General features: G+C 43.7%; 1 protein-coding gene across 1 annotated transcript in view; it reads right to left on the reverse strand.

Annotated features, from left to right (window-relative positions):
• Positions 1–19141, reverse strand: part of TLN2 (talin 2) — a 425370-nt gene that overhangs the window by 12155 nt on the left and 394074 nt on the right. The window contains exons 53-54 of the mRNA XM_008139166.3: positions 9732–9837; positions 8702–8826 (exon numbers count right to left, since the gene is read on the reverse strand). Of these exons, the coding sequence (XP_008137388.2) occupies positions 8702–8826; positions 9732–9837 (231 nt within the window). The remainder of the gene's footprint in view (positions 1–8701; positions 8827–9731; positions 9838–19141) is intronic.

The following is a 19141-nucleotide window of genomic DNA, read 5'->3' on the forward strand; positions in this document are numbered from 1 at the left end:
TCTTAATAAAACAGTGCTGGGCAAAATAACACGTGCAAACAGACTCTATTCTGCTTCATGAAGGTGTTAGCTGCAGCCTGGATACTGAATCTATTCTCTCCTCCTTTGTACCACGTTCTTTCCCCTGCTCCCCTCCACTCTAAAAGGGAATTGGCCAGGTCACCACAAGCTCTTTTTTTTTTTTAAATCTTTACTGTTGAAATTATTAATGTCCTCCTTTTCCCCCTATTGACCCCTTCTACCCTCCCACTCCTACTCCAGGCCTTCACCACTCTATTGTCTGTGTCCATGGGTTATGCATATATATGCATACAAGGTCTTTGGTTGATCTCCCCCTCACCCCTCCCGCCCTTCCCTCTGAGATTAGACAATCTGAACTCCAACAACTGTCTTTCCTAAACTGTCTAGCAGGCTAGTCGAGGATGGTTTCTCCTCACCTTGGTTTTTTGGTAGCTTCGAGAATGGTTTAAGCCAGTGGTCGGCAAACTGCAGCTCACGAGCCACATGCGGCTCTTTGGCCCCTTGAGTGTGGCTCTTCCACAAAATACCACATGCGGGCGCGCACGTACAGTGCGATTGAAACTTCGTGGCCCATGCACAGAAGTCGGTTTTCGGCTCTCAAAAGAAATTTCAATCGTTGTACTGTTGATATTTGGCTCTGTTGACTAATGAGTGCTGACCACTGGTTTAAAAGCAGCCTTTTGCTGGTACCTTTCCTGTTTGGTGATCTTATGCAGAGCTCCCCCTTTAGAAAGTTAGAGGCCTGGTCGGTAAGCTCCTTCTTGGGAAAGACCACACGCTGGGCTAGCTCCCTTGCTGCCTACTCCCGGCACCTGGAGACCTTTGAGAGTTTTACTCTGATTGGTCTAAAGTTTAGGGAGCTGGAGGTTCCACCGGGGCAGGAGAGGGGGAAGAAGGGTGGAAAGGGGATAGAGAATGGGAGGCTTTTCTTCATTTTTATAGTGTTTTTTGCCTTTCAAGGATTCTGAGAACACAGTCTTTGCAGCAATTCATTCATTTCCTCAATCACCTTCCCTCCTACCTATCTGATAAGGGTTGTTATAAGTAAATTATTAATATACATGGAGCATAACTGACTCATAGTAAATGATCATTAACCACTAGCAATTAATTTCATTATTATTTCTACTACTACATATGTTTTTGTGGTCTTAGAATTGTTTTATTCTGGAAGGGGCAAAGGGGAGGAAATGGGGGACATCTGTAATACTGTCAACAATAAATAAAAATAAAATAAAAATAAATTGGTGTTTTTTTTTCAGACTTTGATCTAAGCTAGTCTGTTTTTCCTTTCAGAATGCTGTTTTCCACTCATAATAACAGTTATGCTGGCTTTTCCTGATTAAAACAAAAAATAACTATAAATAAAAAACACAAATCAAAGACAAATGAAGTGTCGAGTGACACATGATACATGATACTGATGGTACTGCTTCAGGTTTCAGTTTCTGATCTGCACTTTCTGACCGTGACTTTGGGGACTTCGCCACCCTCCTCTGGTACTGATCAGGTTTCTGTTTGTAACTTGACGAACAAGCTACAACTTGGTAACTTCAGCTTAGACATGCTGTGGTCCCAAAGTAAATCCCTCTTAGGAGGCACTGATTACAATAAGCAGGGAATACTCTTTCTCTTCCTTCCTCTCCATTGGCCTCCTCCACGGAGGAGCCCTGCCTCCTTCCTGCAGTGTCTTTACCACCCCTCTACCCCCACCCCCAACCACTCCCTCTGCCCTGACCCCTGACGGGTCCCTGGGCACGTGCAGGGCAGAGGAAGAGCGTTTCCTTTCTTTCCCTTCTCTTTGAGAATCACATCCCTGCCCCCCTGCCCTCAATGAACTTGAGGTGAAGGAGCTGAAGTCACCCATAAGATACGGCCAAAGGGTCACTGCCCTGATTCCTGCCTCCCTCCCTTTTCTCACAACTGGCCACAGCACCAGATACACCTCGTGGCACCATCTCCCCAGTCAGGAATCATGCTTTGTTCTGTGTGACTGAAAGCCTTGCAGAATGCTTGCTATTAAAAACAAGGTCATGTCATGTCAGAAATGAAAAATAATAAATTTCTTTGGATATATATATTTATAAGTATGAACATTGTGAATATAATTCTAATGTCCTTGAGGGGGAAAAGGAAGCCAACGCCAAGTAACCAATGCCAAGTAGTCCCGCAACGTGACCGAGGCATTTCCTGCCAGTTGGAAGCTGAGTGGAAGAGGCAGCCACGTTTCTCCTTCGTTTGTAGTGAGTCTGGCTGCTAACATATTGCTTCTGGTGTGGCATTGAGAGGTGCCTTGAGGGAGACCTTAGCCTGTATCGAAAAGACTCAGCTGCATCAGAGCCAGATTAGCTCCCCTCTGGGAGGACCTGTGGGTGGGTTGTCTTTAGGACCACCACCCTGATCTATAATAATAAAAGCGTAATATGCTAATTAGACCAGACATCCTTCTGGACGACCTTCCGGACAAAGCCGGGGCTGCCCGGGTCCTGGTTGCCTGCCGGCGGCAGGAAGGAAGCCCAGGTCCCAGGTGCCAGAGGGAAGGCGGTGCTGGCAGCCGGGGGAAGGAAGGCCTACTCTTGCATGGATTTTGTGCATTGGGCCTCTAGTAGGTCTAATAAAGGGAAAACCTCTTAGAACAGCTGGAACTGAGAAAAGCTCTTATCTGGATACAGGGCCTTGATCCTCCAGCCCTCAAGGCTGCCTGGCTCAGGGAAAGCTCCAGGGAACCCGTCAACAGACAAAGTGGGCAATGGAGAGAGAGCACTGACAAATGGTGATGCCTGTGACCTGGGGAGGGGTCACCTGTGCATCCAGATGTAGAATAAATGCACATTCATGCCATATCCATTGGAAAAGCTTGCACCACTAGTATCTTGGGAGTGGTTTTCCCATAGTATCCACTGGTTTAAATTTTTTTTTTTAAGTGAAAAGTAATGCCACTGAAATGACTCTATAATTGCAATTTCTGTTTGATGGAAAAACTCTTAAGGATTTTGTCACGTACTCTCAGAAAAAGGGCACTTGAATGTCTAAATAGAAAGCATGGATAAAGAAAAGGTAACAATTCTTTCAAAGATTAATCAGATACATTTGTTACATCGTGAGCCCCTTGATATGAATCCTCTGTGTATCTGAGGAGGGTCTGACCAGGACTTATGGTTCTACTGGCGGGGAGTCACCTGGGAACCTGTGCTGGCTGAGTCCCCCGCACACCATTGCTTTTCACACCCTATCCATCTCCTGGCCTGAACCAATCAGTGGCAGACAAGCACAGAGCCCACAGTTCAGCCATATAGAAATGACCGTATCTGCTTCTGTTTTCCTCTCTGATCATCTGGTTACCTTTCCTACTCAGCCAATTAATCAGTATAGCATGCTGGTCAATAGCAAAATTACCAAAAGAAACAAGGAAATTGCATCAATGGTAACAAATGGGCTTTATCTTAAGGTCCTATTAAAATGGTCTTTTTCTTTATTCATTATAACTTGCTATCTCTTTTCCCTGGTTAAACAGCTTAAACTGCACTCAAAACCCTACACCAGTGGTCGGCAAACTGCGGCTCTGTTGACTAATGAGTTTGCCGACCACTGCTAGACTAAATGTTACCGTGTAGTTGGAAGCTGAGAGGATTAGGCAATTGTGGCATATTGTGTGCAAAGAGGTAAAGGGTAGTATATGACAGTGGCCAGCAAACTCATTAGTCAACCGAGCGGCAAACCGTGGCTCGCGAGCCGCATGTGGCTTGCGAGCCGCAGTTTGCCGACCACTGCCCTAAACGATGCCCCCCGGCAGGCAGGGTGAAGTTGGCATTGACTTGGGCAGCACCTTGAAAACCGCCTGAAAGAGCTCCTGCTGACACCCACTCATGGGTCACTTCTCAGTGGGAGAGGACTCCAGGGGTGGGCTCTACATTTTAGCTCCCGAAGCCAGGACCCCAACACTGCACGTCCTTCCCTGGGTCATCACTTCTCTGCTGCTGTCGCTACACCTTCACCGCCGGCCACGTGGAGATGGCTCCTAGACATGACCCAAGGAGCCTTCCTGCCCCACTGCTCACCCCCGGCTCTCCACCTGTGAGGGTGTTGCACACAGACATACACCCGGGTGCTCTTTAAAGGAACACGTCTTTTCTCCTCCCCAAAGCTGAGCTATTAGCGCGCTAGTTCTCTTTCCAGGAAGCGGTGCTCACAGCCTTTTGTTGAGAGATCAGCACGCGCTCGCACATACTGCACAGGCTCCTCAGCGAGGAGGAGGTCAAAGACAACCACAGAAGGGGGTTCTGTGCCAGAAAAAATATTTCATAATCCTGAACTTCCTGTTGCACCCAATTAGGCTATGGAATTACTTTCTGATTGCCAGCTTAGTCTAAATATTATCAATTTCTACTGACAAGTCAACCTATAACAGGAAATTCAACAGACAGAGTGTAGTCCACACCACATTATCCTTATCAGATGCAGCTAGTCGTCACCAAGGTTTGCACAAAGCCCAGTGACTCACCATCCAGACAGCTGGCATGGCCGATTTGCTTTGTATAGACTGCGGGTGGGAAGGAAAGAGCTCCAGGGAGTTCATTTGTGCTTGAGTTTTTGCTGAAACCTTGATAATGAAAATTTCTTATTTCTCAAGTGAAGATCGGGTTAAAAATGAACTAAAATGAAACATAGGCCTAGATGCGCTTGGAGGTTACAATCCTGACCTTTATTTCATGTCACAAACACAGCGTGGAACCTCCCACTTTTCCAATGAGCGAGCCCCTTGAGGACTCATCACCGCACAAAGCTAAGCTGCCCGTGACATCTCAAGCTCTTAGGAAACATCAACAGTTACGCTTTGTTTCTCTAATAAAAAATAATCTAGCAATACCGATACAGGTTTCCAATGCTACAAGAAGAAATGAAATATGACATAATGGAATGGAATGAGCGCTCCGTCTTCTAAGTCTACGTGTGATTTTAACACGTTCTTTCCTGTTGCCTCATACACTGTATTAGGAACCCCCGGAGACAGAGCAAGACACTGTAGGAATATGTTTGATATATAGTTGGATTAAATAACAACCTAATATATCAAACATATCACACAGAGGCCTGCAGAAAAGGCATCCAGGTCTGACTGAGCCCGAGACAAGGCAGAGCACTGTGGCTACGGCTGCAGGGTGGTCCCCGCAGCGCCGTCACCTTCTGTGGAGCACAGCCTGTCTGCAAGGGTGGAATCGGCGCCATTAGCGTATCGGAGGCACATGCACCAGAGCTCCCGACATTCCCATTTTGCCTTTATACCGTCTTCCCAAGCAAACGGTGGATTCAATAATGCAATTCATGTCTGGGAAATTCCAGGCAAAAAGAGATGCTTACATGTTAAAGGGCCTGAAGTGGGAATAAACCGGGAATCATCTTCATAAAGCACAGAGGATTCTAGTTTTAACACAGGCAACCTGAGAATGTGGTGAGCAAAACAATTTAAACAAAAACATTGCCCGGCCCCGAAACTATTCCTCACGGCAGTGTGAACGCTGCCCAGTTAGGGAAGGAACGCGTGCTTACTCCCTGCCCAGGGCCTGGGTGCTGGGTGTGGAGGTAAAGGGTCAGGGATGTCCCAGCAACTGCTGACTCACAGAATCCTAAGTCTTGTTTTTCAGACTATGAGAGGGGATGGAGAAAAGTAATCAATCTCAAAAGACCGGTTGATTTGGCTGTCAGAGTGGGATTTCCTTTTTTTTTAACTGGGGAAATAAGTCCCTTTATAAATGCAAGAAAGATATTTTCTTTCATGTGGATATTACCACAAAGCAGACAGCACTTCTAGACAGACACTAAAGCTGTGTGTGTTTTTTAATGATCCAATTGGCTTTATTGAATGATTCTAGTAAATAGAAAGGTATTCTCACAAAAGCTATGGTTTTTTTCCCCCAAACAGTTTTATAGAGAATATGAGCCACGTGGTGGGAGCTCTGGTCATGGGCAGAGGACACTCAGGTCATTCTAAAGCACTCCAGAAGCTCCAAGCACCCTTCCTCACAGGACGCTGGGAGCGGCCTAAAAAAGTAGGCTGCCCCATAATGAAATGTAGGGACTCAAATCAACAGTTAGGTTACCTCCAACTTTAACCAAAGGGTTCCTGGGAAGGGCCCGCTTGCCCACTTCAGTAGCCGCCACTAATTCAAGTGCTCTTATTTTTAAAATATAGATGCTCCCATCACCCCAATTCCACCGCTCTTGTACATTCCCCACCTGTCCCTTTCACATGCAAGTGATTTTTACAGAGCTGTAACCATAATGAGCATATATTCTGTATTCTGTTTTTCTTTGTTTACTTTACATAATGCCATTAGCATCTTCCTTATGCTACCGTCTTATCAATCATATTTTTAATAGCTTAATAGCTGCATACGTTTCCTTCAAGGAGACATTCAGGGCACATCTACCCTCCCAATGCTACAAACCAGAACAAAAGGAACAACCCTCTCTCACACAGAACTTTCCTCCTCTCTGGATTTCCGCCTTAGGACAGATTCCCAGAGGTCAAAGAGTATTTGCAAACCAAAAACCTCCCCCTGGGCCTGCACCAGCCCCTCTGACACTGGGTAGGCCCAGAGGGCTGGTATGGACTAGAACTGCCACCCAGAGCCCACACACCCTCTCCCAGCACAGCCACGGCCCTCTGATGCTGGCCAGGTAACCTGCCTCTGAGTCTGTGTCCGGGGAGCAGGGATGGGAACCGTGCTGCCTCGTGGACTTGTTGCCAGGACCAGGTGAGTTAAACCATGTTCAGTACCTAGAAGATTGCCTGGCACATGCCTGGCACCCAATCAATGTGAGCTTTTTGTTTGCTTTCCTTTTTCTTGTTCTTTTTGCTAAGGCCATCAGCTCATGGTTCTATGGAATAATTTTTATTTCAAGCATTTTCCTAGGAAGTAGTAGATACAAGTCCCAGAACCTAGTTTCAGTGATAAGTTACTGTTTACTAAGTCTTATTGTATGTTGGGCACTGTGTTCCTAAATGATCTAATTTGTTGTAATTATTCTATATTGTAGGAACTCTTAATAACTTTGTTTTTCAGATCAAGGGTCATCAGGTAAATAAATGGCCAGCAGAGGGAAACCCAGGTTCAGAGACAGACAAGAACTCAGAGGGACCCGGCAAAGGACAGAGGGAGTGGGATGGATGGAACAGGAGCTCTTGGAATATGGTGACGTTAATGTTAAATCAGCACCAGGCTCATCCTCAGGGAGAATGAGTGTCGGCTGACAGGACTTCAGCACTAGCAGACCAAAGCTCTTCCAAGAGAGGCCACTGCAATAAATCACGTAAGAAAAAGGAAAGACAAATTAAGCATGAAGCCTCTAAATGTTAGTCGATGGTTGCTGCTTGCTTCTTAAGCTGAAAGTCCATTTTCCATTCATGATTAGCTTGATTGACAAAGCAGAACAAAGAGATAGCCAGAAAGTGGAGTGGCTTGTATAGGAGCCCACGCTTAGCTCTCAAGTTTGTTACAAAAAAAACCTCAATCTCAGACAATCCAAGACCCTCAGGTCAGAGGCCAGTGAAGAGAACCCTTATTAACCCCCACACCAGACGCCAAAACTCTTACACTACATCTTAACGAGAGATTTTCTTAAATGCCTTTACCAAGTCTAGAGTCACTATTAGGAGATCAGGTCTAAGAATTCCATGGTTTTAAGACTGTTCCCCAGCTTAGTGGAGTCACTCTATGCTCACATGTATTTTACATACAGCACTGATCCAGGCACTGCTTTTGAGCGATTTGGTGTATTCCAGTGCCCAGACTCCATCTTTTGCTCTTATGAAAAATGTATAATTTTAGGCATTACTAAACTGAGGGATCCAACTTTTTTTGAGGGGAAGATTTAGATTTTATTTCCGAATGTATTTGGGTCCTTGGAAAGGAGGTGAGGTTACAGGTACCAGAAAGGAATTGGTTGAATAGACCAAAAAAAAAAAAAGGCCTCCTCTGGCTCTACTGTCTTCTCAGTGAAGATAGCCACGGGGGGTGGGGGCTGGTGGGAGGTTACAGCTTCTTAACAGGGTTAGGCTCTGTCCCTGGACAGCACTAGCTCACCATCCTTTTTACTTAATAATTGTCCTCCCTACCGCCCAAACTTAAAGCCTTTCTTTCCTTTAATCGCTGTTTCTCTTAACATAAACGAATGATCTTAATTTCTAAACATTTATCTAGACGACAAATATAGCTGGAGAAAACACACCATCTGATCACAGTCCCCAGCACATACTGAAAAAGGCGATTATCGGGTGCACCTTTGAGATTCACATGGCCCCCTTTTAATTTTAAGAAAAGGAGAGACTCAGTGTGAAAGGCACGGCAACCAGAAAATTGGAGGGTGACAATCTCACACTCAGCAATAAGAATCCAACACCTGCTTTATACATAAAGGAACTAAATCAAGATTGTAAATGCCCGATTCCTCCTCTGGATACCCAGAGGTATTTTTCTGGCTGGTTAACCTGAAAGACTCACCCACTGGGTTTTTCCCCGGACCCTGTTTTAAGATGCTGGGCAGGCAGAGCAGGTGTGCAGCTTGCTAGGCTAACCACTCGGAACAAGACAAGCTCCCTGCAGCACTCCCAGCTTCATGGCACAGCCATCCACCTGGAGACCTACAGGCATCAGACAAGCAGCCACACACGGACACTCACTTTTGGCTTTGCTCTTGGCTTCAGTTGCTCTAACTTCTTAGCAGCAGCCTCAATGGATGCTGCAGCCCCCAGTAATTCTGTTTCTGCAATGACGGTTGGGTCTTCTGGATCCACCCACTCTGTTCCTAAAATCAGTCCAAAGAGGGTCATTCAGGGTAGCTGCAGACCTCGGGGCAGTGGTTAAATTACAAACAACATCTGGATTTTCATGCAGAGAAGTTCCCGGAGCCTACCCGCTACACTGTCCTAAGGAAAGCACCCTCGAGTTCTCAGAGATCAGCTGGGGGCAGAGGGATGCCTGCCCGACCCTGCTTTTCTCACCCAGCTGCGGGTACAGCCCTTCCACAGGGGCAGTCTCATTAGTGACAGTTTCAAAATCAAGATCTCACGACACGGCCAGCATGAACATGACTCTGACTTCTAACTTAGGGCCATGACTGTACGCAGGCATCCTCAGGAGACTCGAGACTATGCTGAGCACAAAGAGATTTACTCCGCTCTTCTCCTGGGCACTCTGACGAATGGCCACTCACCTCAAACCAAACAAAGGGAAACTGAAGAGAAAACCTTTCCCTGGTGAGTTGATTGCTTCTATGGAACCGTGAAGGGGTGTGCCAACAAAGTACCGAAACTGCACTGTTTTCTAAATGAAGGGTATTATTTAAATAAGAATAAATATTCTGATGAATGAAAACACAAATGAAAATAAGTGGCCAGGTCCCCACCCCTTTTTTTTGATGGAGCCTTTAGGGCGTGGCCAGACCCTTAAAAGAGAAGTGGGCAGTTCTAGATGGATATGCCATTGAAGTAGAAGTCCTTAATGTAAAGACTGGAGAAAAGATCTGCTTCAGGAGGATATTACTTTTTAGATCTAACTCTGTTTCCATTTTATTTTTTAAGGAAAAGTACTTCCCTGTATTCCTTCTGACTGCATAGGCCTGTGTGGCTGTGTGTTTTCTCTGCTCAGCTCGCTGTACTAGCTCTGCCATGGAGTGGTGCCCCAGAAAGGACACGAGAGGATGCCACCTACCTTTCATGGCTTCTGCTGCCTGGATGAGCTCAGTCACGGCACCAGCGACTCGCTTGGAGAGAGCAGCCAGCTGGTGCTTGAGCTCCGGGGTTGGTTTCTGAAGAACCTGTGGGTGAAGAACAAGCCAAGTGCATGAGGAGGACGGCAACCATTGTGACAGGAAGCACACTCACTGGTGGACACAGCTGGACATCCTGGTTTTAGGTTGTTACTTTGCCACCAAGTGACTTCAGAATCTTGGGGAAAATGAAAAGTTGGGAGCCAGGGGTTTCTCTAAAGTCCCTTCTAATATACTTCCTTAAGATTATATGGGAGACAAAAATCCTTAGTTGCCTTTTATTGATACCGTCATTGTCTTACATCTGTACTTTTATTTGTACATAAGATAAATATATGCACCTGAAAATTACCCAGTGCTACCTAAGCACACTCTGAGTGAACACAAAAGCCGGAGGCTATGGGTCAGCTGGGACTTGTGACAAAACAGCCAATGTGGCACCAGAAAGAGAAATGGGTGACTCAGGTGGGATCTTGGGGACAAAATCGCCAAGAGAGCCACAGCAACCAACTGACCAGGAGGGCTGTTCCAAAGGAACAGTCCATTTCCAGCGTTTTTACTGCAAGCCTCACTGGGAAGTCATGAAGACTTTCCCTCTTCTGAACTAGTTCACAGGTTTCAAAAATGTTTTGCTTTTTTGTGTTGTTTTCCCCCTGCCACGGTGTTATAAAAAGATATTGAAACTCCAACCCCAATCCAACTTAAAAGGCATCCCAGCTGAATTCTTCCCCAATTCCTTCATGGCGAGAACTAAGAAATGGGAGGAGAACTCCGCACTGACCTCCACCGGGATTTACATTCTGACTTACATCATCTTGGTCCTTCCTAATTTCAAAATTCCTCTTCCAACATTCTTTTCTGCATCTCTTCCCGCGTGCAGTGGTAATCTTCAGGTTCAGAAATGTTTAGACATGCTGGCGAAAAGCACAACTACTCTCTCTCTAGACAATTCGGAGCCTCTGAGCGGGGGACGAGGTGTGGGCGTGGGGATTGGATAGGCCTGTGTTTGAACCTGGCTTTGCCTGCTACTGGTTTGCGACACTGGGTGGATTACTAAACCCCTCAGAACACATTTTCTTATCTGTAACACTGAGGTAATGCTGCCCCTCAGGGCTGCCATAAAGTTCAAATTCAGTAACACATGGGCAGTACCTGGCACAATGAGACCCCACAGGAGTTCACTGAATGTTAATTCCCTTCTTGGGGTCCCATTCCCTCTTTCATCCAGCCAGGTATCATACTCATTCTCAGGAGTCTGGAAAAAATGCCTTTTGGACCCTGGCCAAACCCTTTTATACCACAGGAGAAACATGATAAAAATCCGGTGCTGGGGGAGTTAATGGAGTTGTATTTTGACCAGCTCAAACATACCAGCACCTAGAAGACATTGCTTACATACTCAATCTGATTTGTCAAAGATTTTAGAACAACACCTCACATGCCTCTATTCCCACCCTCCTTCCTCTTATAATCTTTAAAATTTTATATTTGCTACTGTTATCCTCATTCTCTCACCCTAGGGTTGACACATATCACTATGAAGAAATTAAGAACTCAGTACAGACTTGTGAAGAAATGAACAGATAAATGGAGGAGTGAAAAAGACACCAACACACTGTTGGAATAATTCCTAATATGGTGGCTTCCTAGACCAGTTCTGAAACAACACTAGAACCATGGAGAGGTTGAGAGAAGGGTTAAGTGCTTTTTGCTTTCTAACACAGCCATGTAGGTTCCGGAGTCAACGTGACTGTGCAACCTTGGTCCAATTACTTATCCTCTCTCTAAACATTATTTACCAATTAAATGATCATAACAGTTCTTTCGTTATAGAGTTGTGATAAGACTATATAGAGATATATAATTTAATATATAATTTAGAACAAAAGATTCACACGGGATGAGAGTGAAGGGATGGCAAAAAATTTTCATGCAAAGGGGAATGAAAAAAAGCTGGGGTAGCAATACTTATATCTGACAAAATAGACTTCAAAATGAAGGCCATCACAAGAGACAATAAAGGTCACTACATAATACTAAAGGGATTGATTCAACCAGAGGATATAACCTGGTAAACATATATGCACCCAATATAGGAGCACCTAAATATATAAAAAAACTTCTAGAGGACTTTAAGGGAGAGATCGACAGCAATACAGTAATAGTAGGGGACTTTAATACCCCACTGATTTCATTGGATAGATCTTTCAGACAAAAAATCAACAAAGAAACAGTGAATCTAAGTGCCTATAAAAAATATATCTAAGATCAGATGTATTTAATTGACTCTTATGGAACATTTCACCCCAAAGCTGCAGAATATACCTTCTTCTCAAGTGCACATGAGTCATTTTCAAAGATAGACCACAAGTTAGGACACAAAACAAGTCTTCACAAGTTCAAGAAGACTAAAATCATATCAAGTATCTTCTTGGATCACAGTGGCATGAAATTAGAAATCAACTACAGTAAAAACACTCAAAAACATTCAAACACATGGAGGCTAAATAGCATGTTATTAAACAATGAGTGGGTTACCAATGAGATCAAGAAAGAAATCAAAAGCTTCTTGGAAAAAAATGAAAATGAACACATAACAACCAAAAATCTATGAGATACTGTGAAAGCAGTCTTGAGAGTGAAGTTCATAGCACTACAGGTCTACCTCAAAAAGCAAGAAAAATTATTAATAAAATAAACTATCTAACCCTATAACTTAAAAAAATTAGAAAGAGAACAATAAGAAAAGCCCAGAGTAAGTAGAAGAAAGGAAATAATAAAGATAAGAACAGAAATAAATGACAGAGATTAAAGAAAATATATAAAAAAATCAATGAAACCAAGAGCTGATTCTTTGAAAAGATAAATAAGATTGATGAACCTTTAGCCAGACTCATCAAAAAACAAAGAGAGAGGACCCAAATAAATAGAATCAGAAACTTTCTTGTCCTGTCCAGTGTGTGCCTATAAAAGAGCCTTTAGTTCTGAACAACTGTTTGGAGCTCCCTTCTATTTGCTAGGAGGGATTCTGCTCCATTCATGAACTGTTCAATAAAGCCGATTAGATCTTCAAATTTACTTGGTTGAATTTTTGTTCTTTAACAATATAGAATGTTCTTAGCAGCTTTATTTGTAATAATTAAAACCTAGATACAACCCAAATGTCAATCAACATGTTTGTAAATAAATTATGGCACATCCATATGATGGAATACTATCTACACTAATAAAAGAGTAAGATGCAAATTGACCGTACTTTTGCGATGCCCACCAGCCAATCAGGAGTGAGTATACAAATTAACCCAACAAATCTGGCAGGTTAATTTGCATACGCAGGCCCCGCCCCTGGCCCCTCAGGGCCTCTGGGCAGCGTGGGAAGGTGAAAAGGCGGCTGGGCCGGAGCGAAGGCGGTGCTGGCAGCCAGGGTAAGGAAGGCCCATTCTTGCACGAATCTTCATGCATTGGGCCTCTAGTTTATCAATAAAAGGCGACAATTTATTGATACACACAATATGGATGGAAAGGAAAATACTGATGCTGAGTGAAAGAGGCCAAAGAGGAGCACATGCTATATTATTCTATTTATTAAAAAGTCTAGAAAATGCAAACAAATTTATAATAACAAAAGCAGATCAGTAGTTGCCTGGAAATTTTGAGTAGTGATGGATCTATTAATTATTTTGATTGTTTTGGTGCTTTCACAGATGTATTTATATGTTGATACTAAAATTGTACACTTTAAACATGTTCATTGCATATTAGTTATGCCTCAATAAAGCTGGAAAAAATTAAGGGTGTGGTGGGGAGATTGACATCACCTAAGTGGAGTGGTGAATGATTTCTGTCTTTAAAAGAGCCTTGATGGAGAAACAGAACCACTTCTGTGTACACCATGGCTCCCTAAGAAACAGTCACATGATAAAGTACCCTATTGAGATAAGGCAGGAGGGAATGAGTTCTATTTTTATTCTGCTATTAAATCAATATGATTTCTAATAGCAGGCAACGGACAGAACGAAATTAAAGTTCTGCTACTGGAAGCAAGGGTAATTTTAACCCCGTCAAGGATCTCATATTGTGTGTTTGCAGCAATATTGAACCGTGATTGCTGCAGAGGCCAAGTGGCTGCCTATAAACCCGCAGTACAAACTTTATATGTGACACCGCTCAAATGGGCATGCCTGCTGCTTCATAAAGCAGCTCCCAGAACAGCAAGGAGATGGTGCTGCCCAGATCAGATCCTGTTATTGTTGATTGCTAACAGGATTCTCCAAAGAAAAGGATTCCCCAAGTAGGGGTTTTCAATTTGGAGCCTCAATTCCAAAAGGATCCAGCTGGGTGTTTGGGTCTGAGAACCCTTTCAACAGCTTAAGGGCCCTTTTGTGTGTGTGTGTGTGTGTGTGTGTGCTTATGTTTCTTTGATAAGGGTAGGGGAGGCAGAAAATGGGTTTTCAGTTCAAGGGGGCCCAAGATCCACAAAAGGTGAAAAAAGTTAAAATCATGAGTTACTTGCACCTCGATATTCGCGGGGGGGTGGGGGGTGGGGTGGGGAGGGGGGTGGTGGTGGTGGGGAGAATGGGACTGATAAGGGCTATAAAATTCATTATTATTTATAGATTTATTTAGAAAATAAAGTTCTGAACCAAATGAAACAAACATTAACAAAATTAGTTAATTACAGATGGTGGGCACATGGCTGTTGATCTGACTTTCTGCATTTTTTAAACCTTTTCTATAGAAAAACTAAAATATACAAACCAGGCAAACAAAGTTAGGAATTCTTGATGCCAGGATATTTGAACTGAACAAGGCTAAAGCAGCATAATGTCCCGACATATTTATGTGACCAAATTTAGGAAAGGTGGCCCACTAAGGAAGATCCTGGAACCTCCTGGTACCGCCTGAAAAGTGACATCAATTTACTTCTGTAAATTGCTGGATACTTTCCCCAAACCTTAACTTCTACTTTCCTTTTTTCTCTTTTGTAAAAATTAGACAACTACCTGTTCTTCACTTCAGGAACCTTAGTAATGCTCTTTGATCAATTAAAACAGAATTCAAATTTTCAAGTGACTGGGGAGGGCTGTCAGAGTTCTGATGTAGGTAGACTTTCTTCTCAGAATGGCGATACTGTGATCATCTCATTATACGTGGTCTCCCCATACAGACGAGAATGAAGAGGGCAGGGTGGTGGTGTCTGTGTGTGTGTAAATCTCTAGTTTTTAATTGCCTTTTTATTTACCACCCTTAAACAGCTAATACAATCTTAGTATTCTTTTCTTCTCCTTAAAGATAATTTCAACAAAAATCGGATGTCTTCCCTAAACTGGCAATTTGGCTTTCCTATCCTGGTTCTGTCCCTCAAAGTTCCCTCAGAAATAGACACTGGATCCCCTGCTTGTGCATCTCCACTTTCCTCATTTCCTGTCGGGGTCCATCAGGACTGGCCCCAGCAGTGCTGTGGCTCGAGGGCCTGTCCGTGAGGAACAACCTCCCTTGCTCTCAGCGACATCTTTGCCTGTATCGCTTTGAAGTCTGCTTGGAGAAGGAGTTCGGGGCTAATAATGTGAAATGCAAACTCACTTTTAGCAGCAGCTCCAAGAAAACTACCAATATCCACCGTTTAGGTGACAAAACATTGTCACGGGGCCTCTACAATTGTTGTTAGCAATCTGTATTTTCCAATGTTTGTGGTAATTCCCTGGAAATGGAGGCTGTTTTCTTCCTATATTTTTATTAGAAAAATAACCCCAAAGAGTATGTCTAGCTTTTTAAACAGACAAAAATGAATACATGAACGAATACATGCACGATGACATTTTAGCCATGTTTCCTTGGAAGTAAGAACCATCAGCACATGTCATCAAGAGGCAACAACATCCTTGCAAAAGATGAGATGATTTTTTTGTATGTTTCATACAAGTTTTGATGTCCTTTAGCTTTTCTTCCTAGTAATGATTTCATTTTAGCACCAATTACCTTCACACCCTAAACCTCAACCCAGCCCTGGAGAAACAGGACATTCAAATTTCTATCATAATTACAGGTTGCAATGGCAATAATTGCATAGAAAGATGAAAAGAAACTTATGTGGCAGGTTTTTAACAGACACATCCACCACCCAGGTTTGCAACAGAAGATTTAAGAATCCTGCTTCTCTGGAAGGAAGAATTCATAACAGAAAATGAATCTATTGAATAATAATAGAGCTGGTGGCCCAGGGTCATAGACACCAATAATTCTAAATTCTTAAAAAACTACCAGATCTTTATCTGTTTCTGTACATATTGGTAGGACCTGGTGAAGCCCAAAAAGTGGATGTAGGAAGCAAAGTGGCAACCCCTGAGGATGATATTCAAAATCTTTGACCAGAAAGAACTTTCACAAGCCATTCCTAAGTCTCCCTGCCCATGCTGATTGGTCTGTTATTCAAACATTCGGACAAAAGAGAGCTGAGTCTGTGGCAGACGTTAAAGCTGCTTGGAAGCCCTCTTCTGTGGCGTTCCAGGTTCCATATGATAAACAGGGTCACCCAACCTGCTCTAGCTGCCCTCCTTGTAAATGGCTTATCCACTGAGATTATGGATCCATAAAAGGCAGAAAATGGGATGGGAGGACACAGGCCTAACTGAGCATTTTGAAAGGACCCCGGAGCAAAAAGGGAAATGAAAAATCACGGAGCTATTCGCTTTACGGCTCCAACAGCTCTAAGGCCAGAGAACCAAAATAACACGTTGGCCTCTCGAATTGCACTCCTTTAGGGGCCCATGATCAAACACTGGCCAAGAAATCAATGTCTCAATTGTAATAAATGGGAACACTGGAAAAGAGATTGTCCTCAAAGGCCTTATGCAAACTTTTCAACATTAACTCAAATGCTCCCATAGCAACCCCCAAGGATTCCCCCATATGGGCCCTCGCACAGTTAACGGGGCTCCCTGGCATTCTCCGGTAAGCTAGTAACAATACAGCAGGTCCTCAAATAATGTCGTTTTGTTATAACCTTGATTAAAAAAAAAAAAAATCAATTCCCAGCCAAGGACTCTATTTGTGTGGAGTTTGCATGTTCTTCCTATGTCTGCGTGGGTTTCTCTGGGTGCTCCGGTTTCCTCCCACATCCCGGAGATGTGAACGTTAGGTGAACTGTGGTATCTACACTGTCCCAGTCTGAGTGTGGGTGGGTGTGAGTGGCCCTACAGTGAAAGGGCGTCTTGTCTGGGGTTGGTTCCCGCCTTGCACCCCGAGCTGCTGGGATAGGCTCTAGGCATCTGTGACCCTGAACTGGAATAAACAAGTTGGTAAAGAATTATCTGTTTTTATTAACCTTTCTTAAATGTATGTATAGCTCACATTTCTTTCAATGTTTAATATTGGAAGTGTTTTGGGTCTTTATTTAGAAATGTGATGATGTTTCTGCAATCAGAAATATACCGTAGGAACTCAACTCTTGTTTATATCACTTAGCCCAATGGTTGGCAAACTCATTAGTCAACAGAGCCAAATATCAACAATACAATGATTGAAATTTCTTTTGCGAGCCAAATTTTTTAAACTTAAACTTCTTCTAACGCCACTTCTTCAAAACAGACTCGCCCAGGCCGTGGTATTTTGTGGAAGAGCCACACTCAAGGGGCTAAAGAGCCGCATGTGGCTTGGGAGCTGCAGTTTGCCGACCACGAACTTAGCCTATGGTACAATTGGTTTCATTTTAAATCCTTTTGCTTAAAGTTGCAGTTTCCAAGAGCCTGCTGACAACATTAAGTGAGGACTTACTCTACTTTCCTAGGACAGCCAAGGGGAAACTAAAATTACTTGAGCTATGCTTTCTCCTTTAAACCCCACCCTCACTGGACAACAAAATTCTCAGAGTAAAAAGCAAGTTTCCATAGTGGGGACATCTAGGAAAGTTTAGAGAGAATTTTACCTCAACAAGTACAAATGACTCTGGGACCTTTCACTGAAAAACATTCCTTTTTTAGCTCTGTAACCCAGCACCAATCAGTAGGGGGAGACCTCCTTTCTAAATTAAAAGGGCTAACGTGTTGTTTCCAATAGAAACCTCCCTTTAGAATTTCCTGACCAGTCCGAACCTAGTCTTTTATGTTCCTTAGTGTCTGTTCTTGACATAGAAGAGGAAGAATTCCAACAAAGGTCCCCTAAGTTAATCGAAGTGCCTGAAAATCTAAGGACTGCCTTTTTTTTTTTTTTTTAATAAAATGTTTTTATTGGTTTTTTTTAGAGAGAGAGGAAGGGAGAGGGATAGAGAGTTAGAAACATCAATGAGAGAGAAACATCATCAATTGGCTGGCTCCTGCACGCCTCCCACAGGGGATCAAGCCCACAACCTAGGCATGTGCCCTAACCTGGAATTGAACTGGTGACCTCTTGGTTCCTGGATCAACACTCAACCACTGAGCTACATCGACTGGGCTAAGGACTACCTTTAAAATTGACATTGGAAGAATAAAGAGTACAGAACCTATAGAGACTCAGGTAGACATAACTAAACCTCTCCCTAAATTATCTCAATATCCACTGAAGCCTGAGGCCATACAAGGCCTCACACCCATAGAAGACCTAATTGTCGGGGCTAACTGTTCTCTATACTGAGAACAGGATGGCGATTTGTCCAGGATTTGAGGGACCTGAGAGCTCTTAATAACATACCAATTCCTTGGTTCCCAGTTCTAACCCCGAACACTGTTGTCGTCAAGTTCCTCCAGACTCAGCGGCTCACTGCTGCAGACCCCTGTTCAGCCCTCTTCGGCATCCCTGAGGACCCCACAGCCAACATCTACTTGCCTTTACACGGAGTAAGTGACCGTGTACCCGGGCAGTCTTGCCTCAAGGATACAGAGGCCCCTCTTAGTTCTCCTAAGTATTTCACCGAGATTTAAACATCCTCCAGGTCCCAGGGAAAGCGGCCTTTTCACAACGTGTAGATAACCTCTTGCTGAGCTCAGTTACCAAAGAGGTGTCCATGGAAGATTCCATTTATTTGCTGCAACAGTTCACTGAAAAGGACACCAAGTCTCTAAGGAAGCATTTCAATGATCTTTTGACAGTGTTCATTACCCAGGTCGTGATCTCAGTGCTGAAGGAACGCAGCTGTCTCCAAAAGGAATTAGGCTAAGCCAGGGATTTCCTAGACCCACAACTAAGCAACCGCTTCGTGGATTTCTAGGCTTGACTGGTTACTGCCGATGCCCTCACAGTGGCAAAGAAGCTGTTAGAAAAATGTGTTTCCCCCTTAGGGTGTACCTTCCACAATTTCCAATGATCTAGGCACCCACTTCCTTGGGCAAATCATATGAGCCTTGATGGAAAGACTTGCAAGGTTCTCAGAATTATC

This window comes from Eptesicus fuscus, chromosome 5 (genome assembly GCF_027574615.1).
Source record: "Eptesicus fuscus isolate TK198812 chromosome 5, DD_ASM_mEF_20220401, whole genome shotgun sequence".
NCBI lineage: Eukaryota > Metazoa > Chordata > Mammalia > Chiroptera > Vespertilionidae > Eptesicus > Eptesicus fuscus.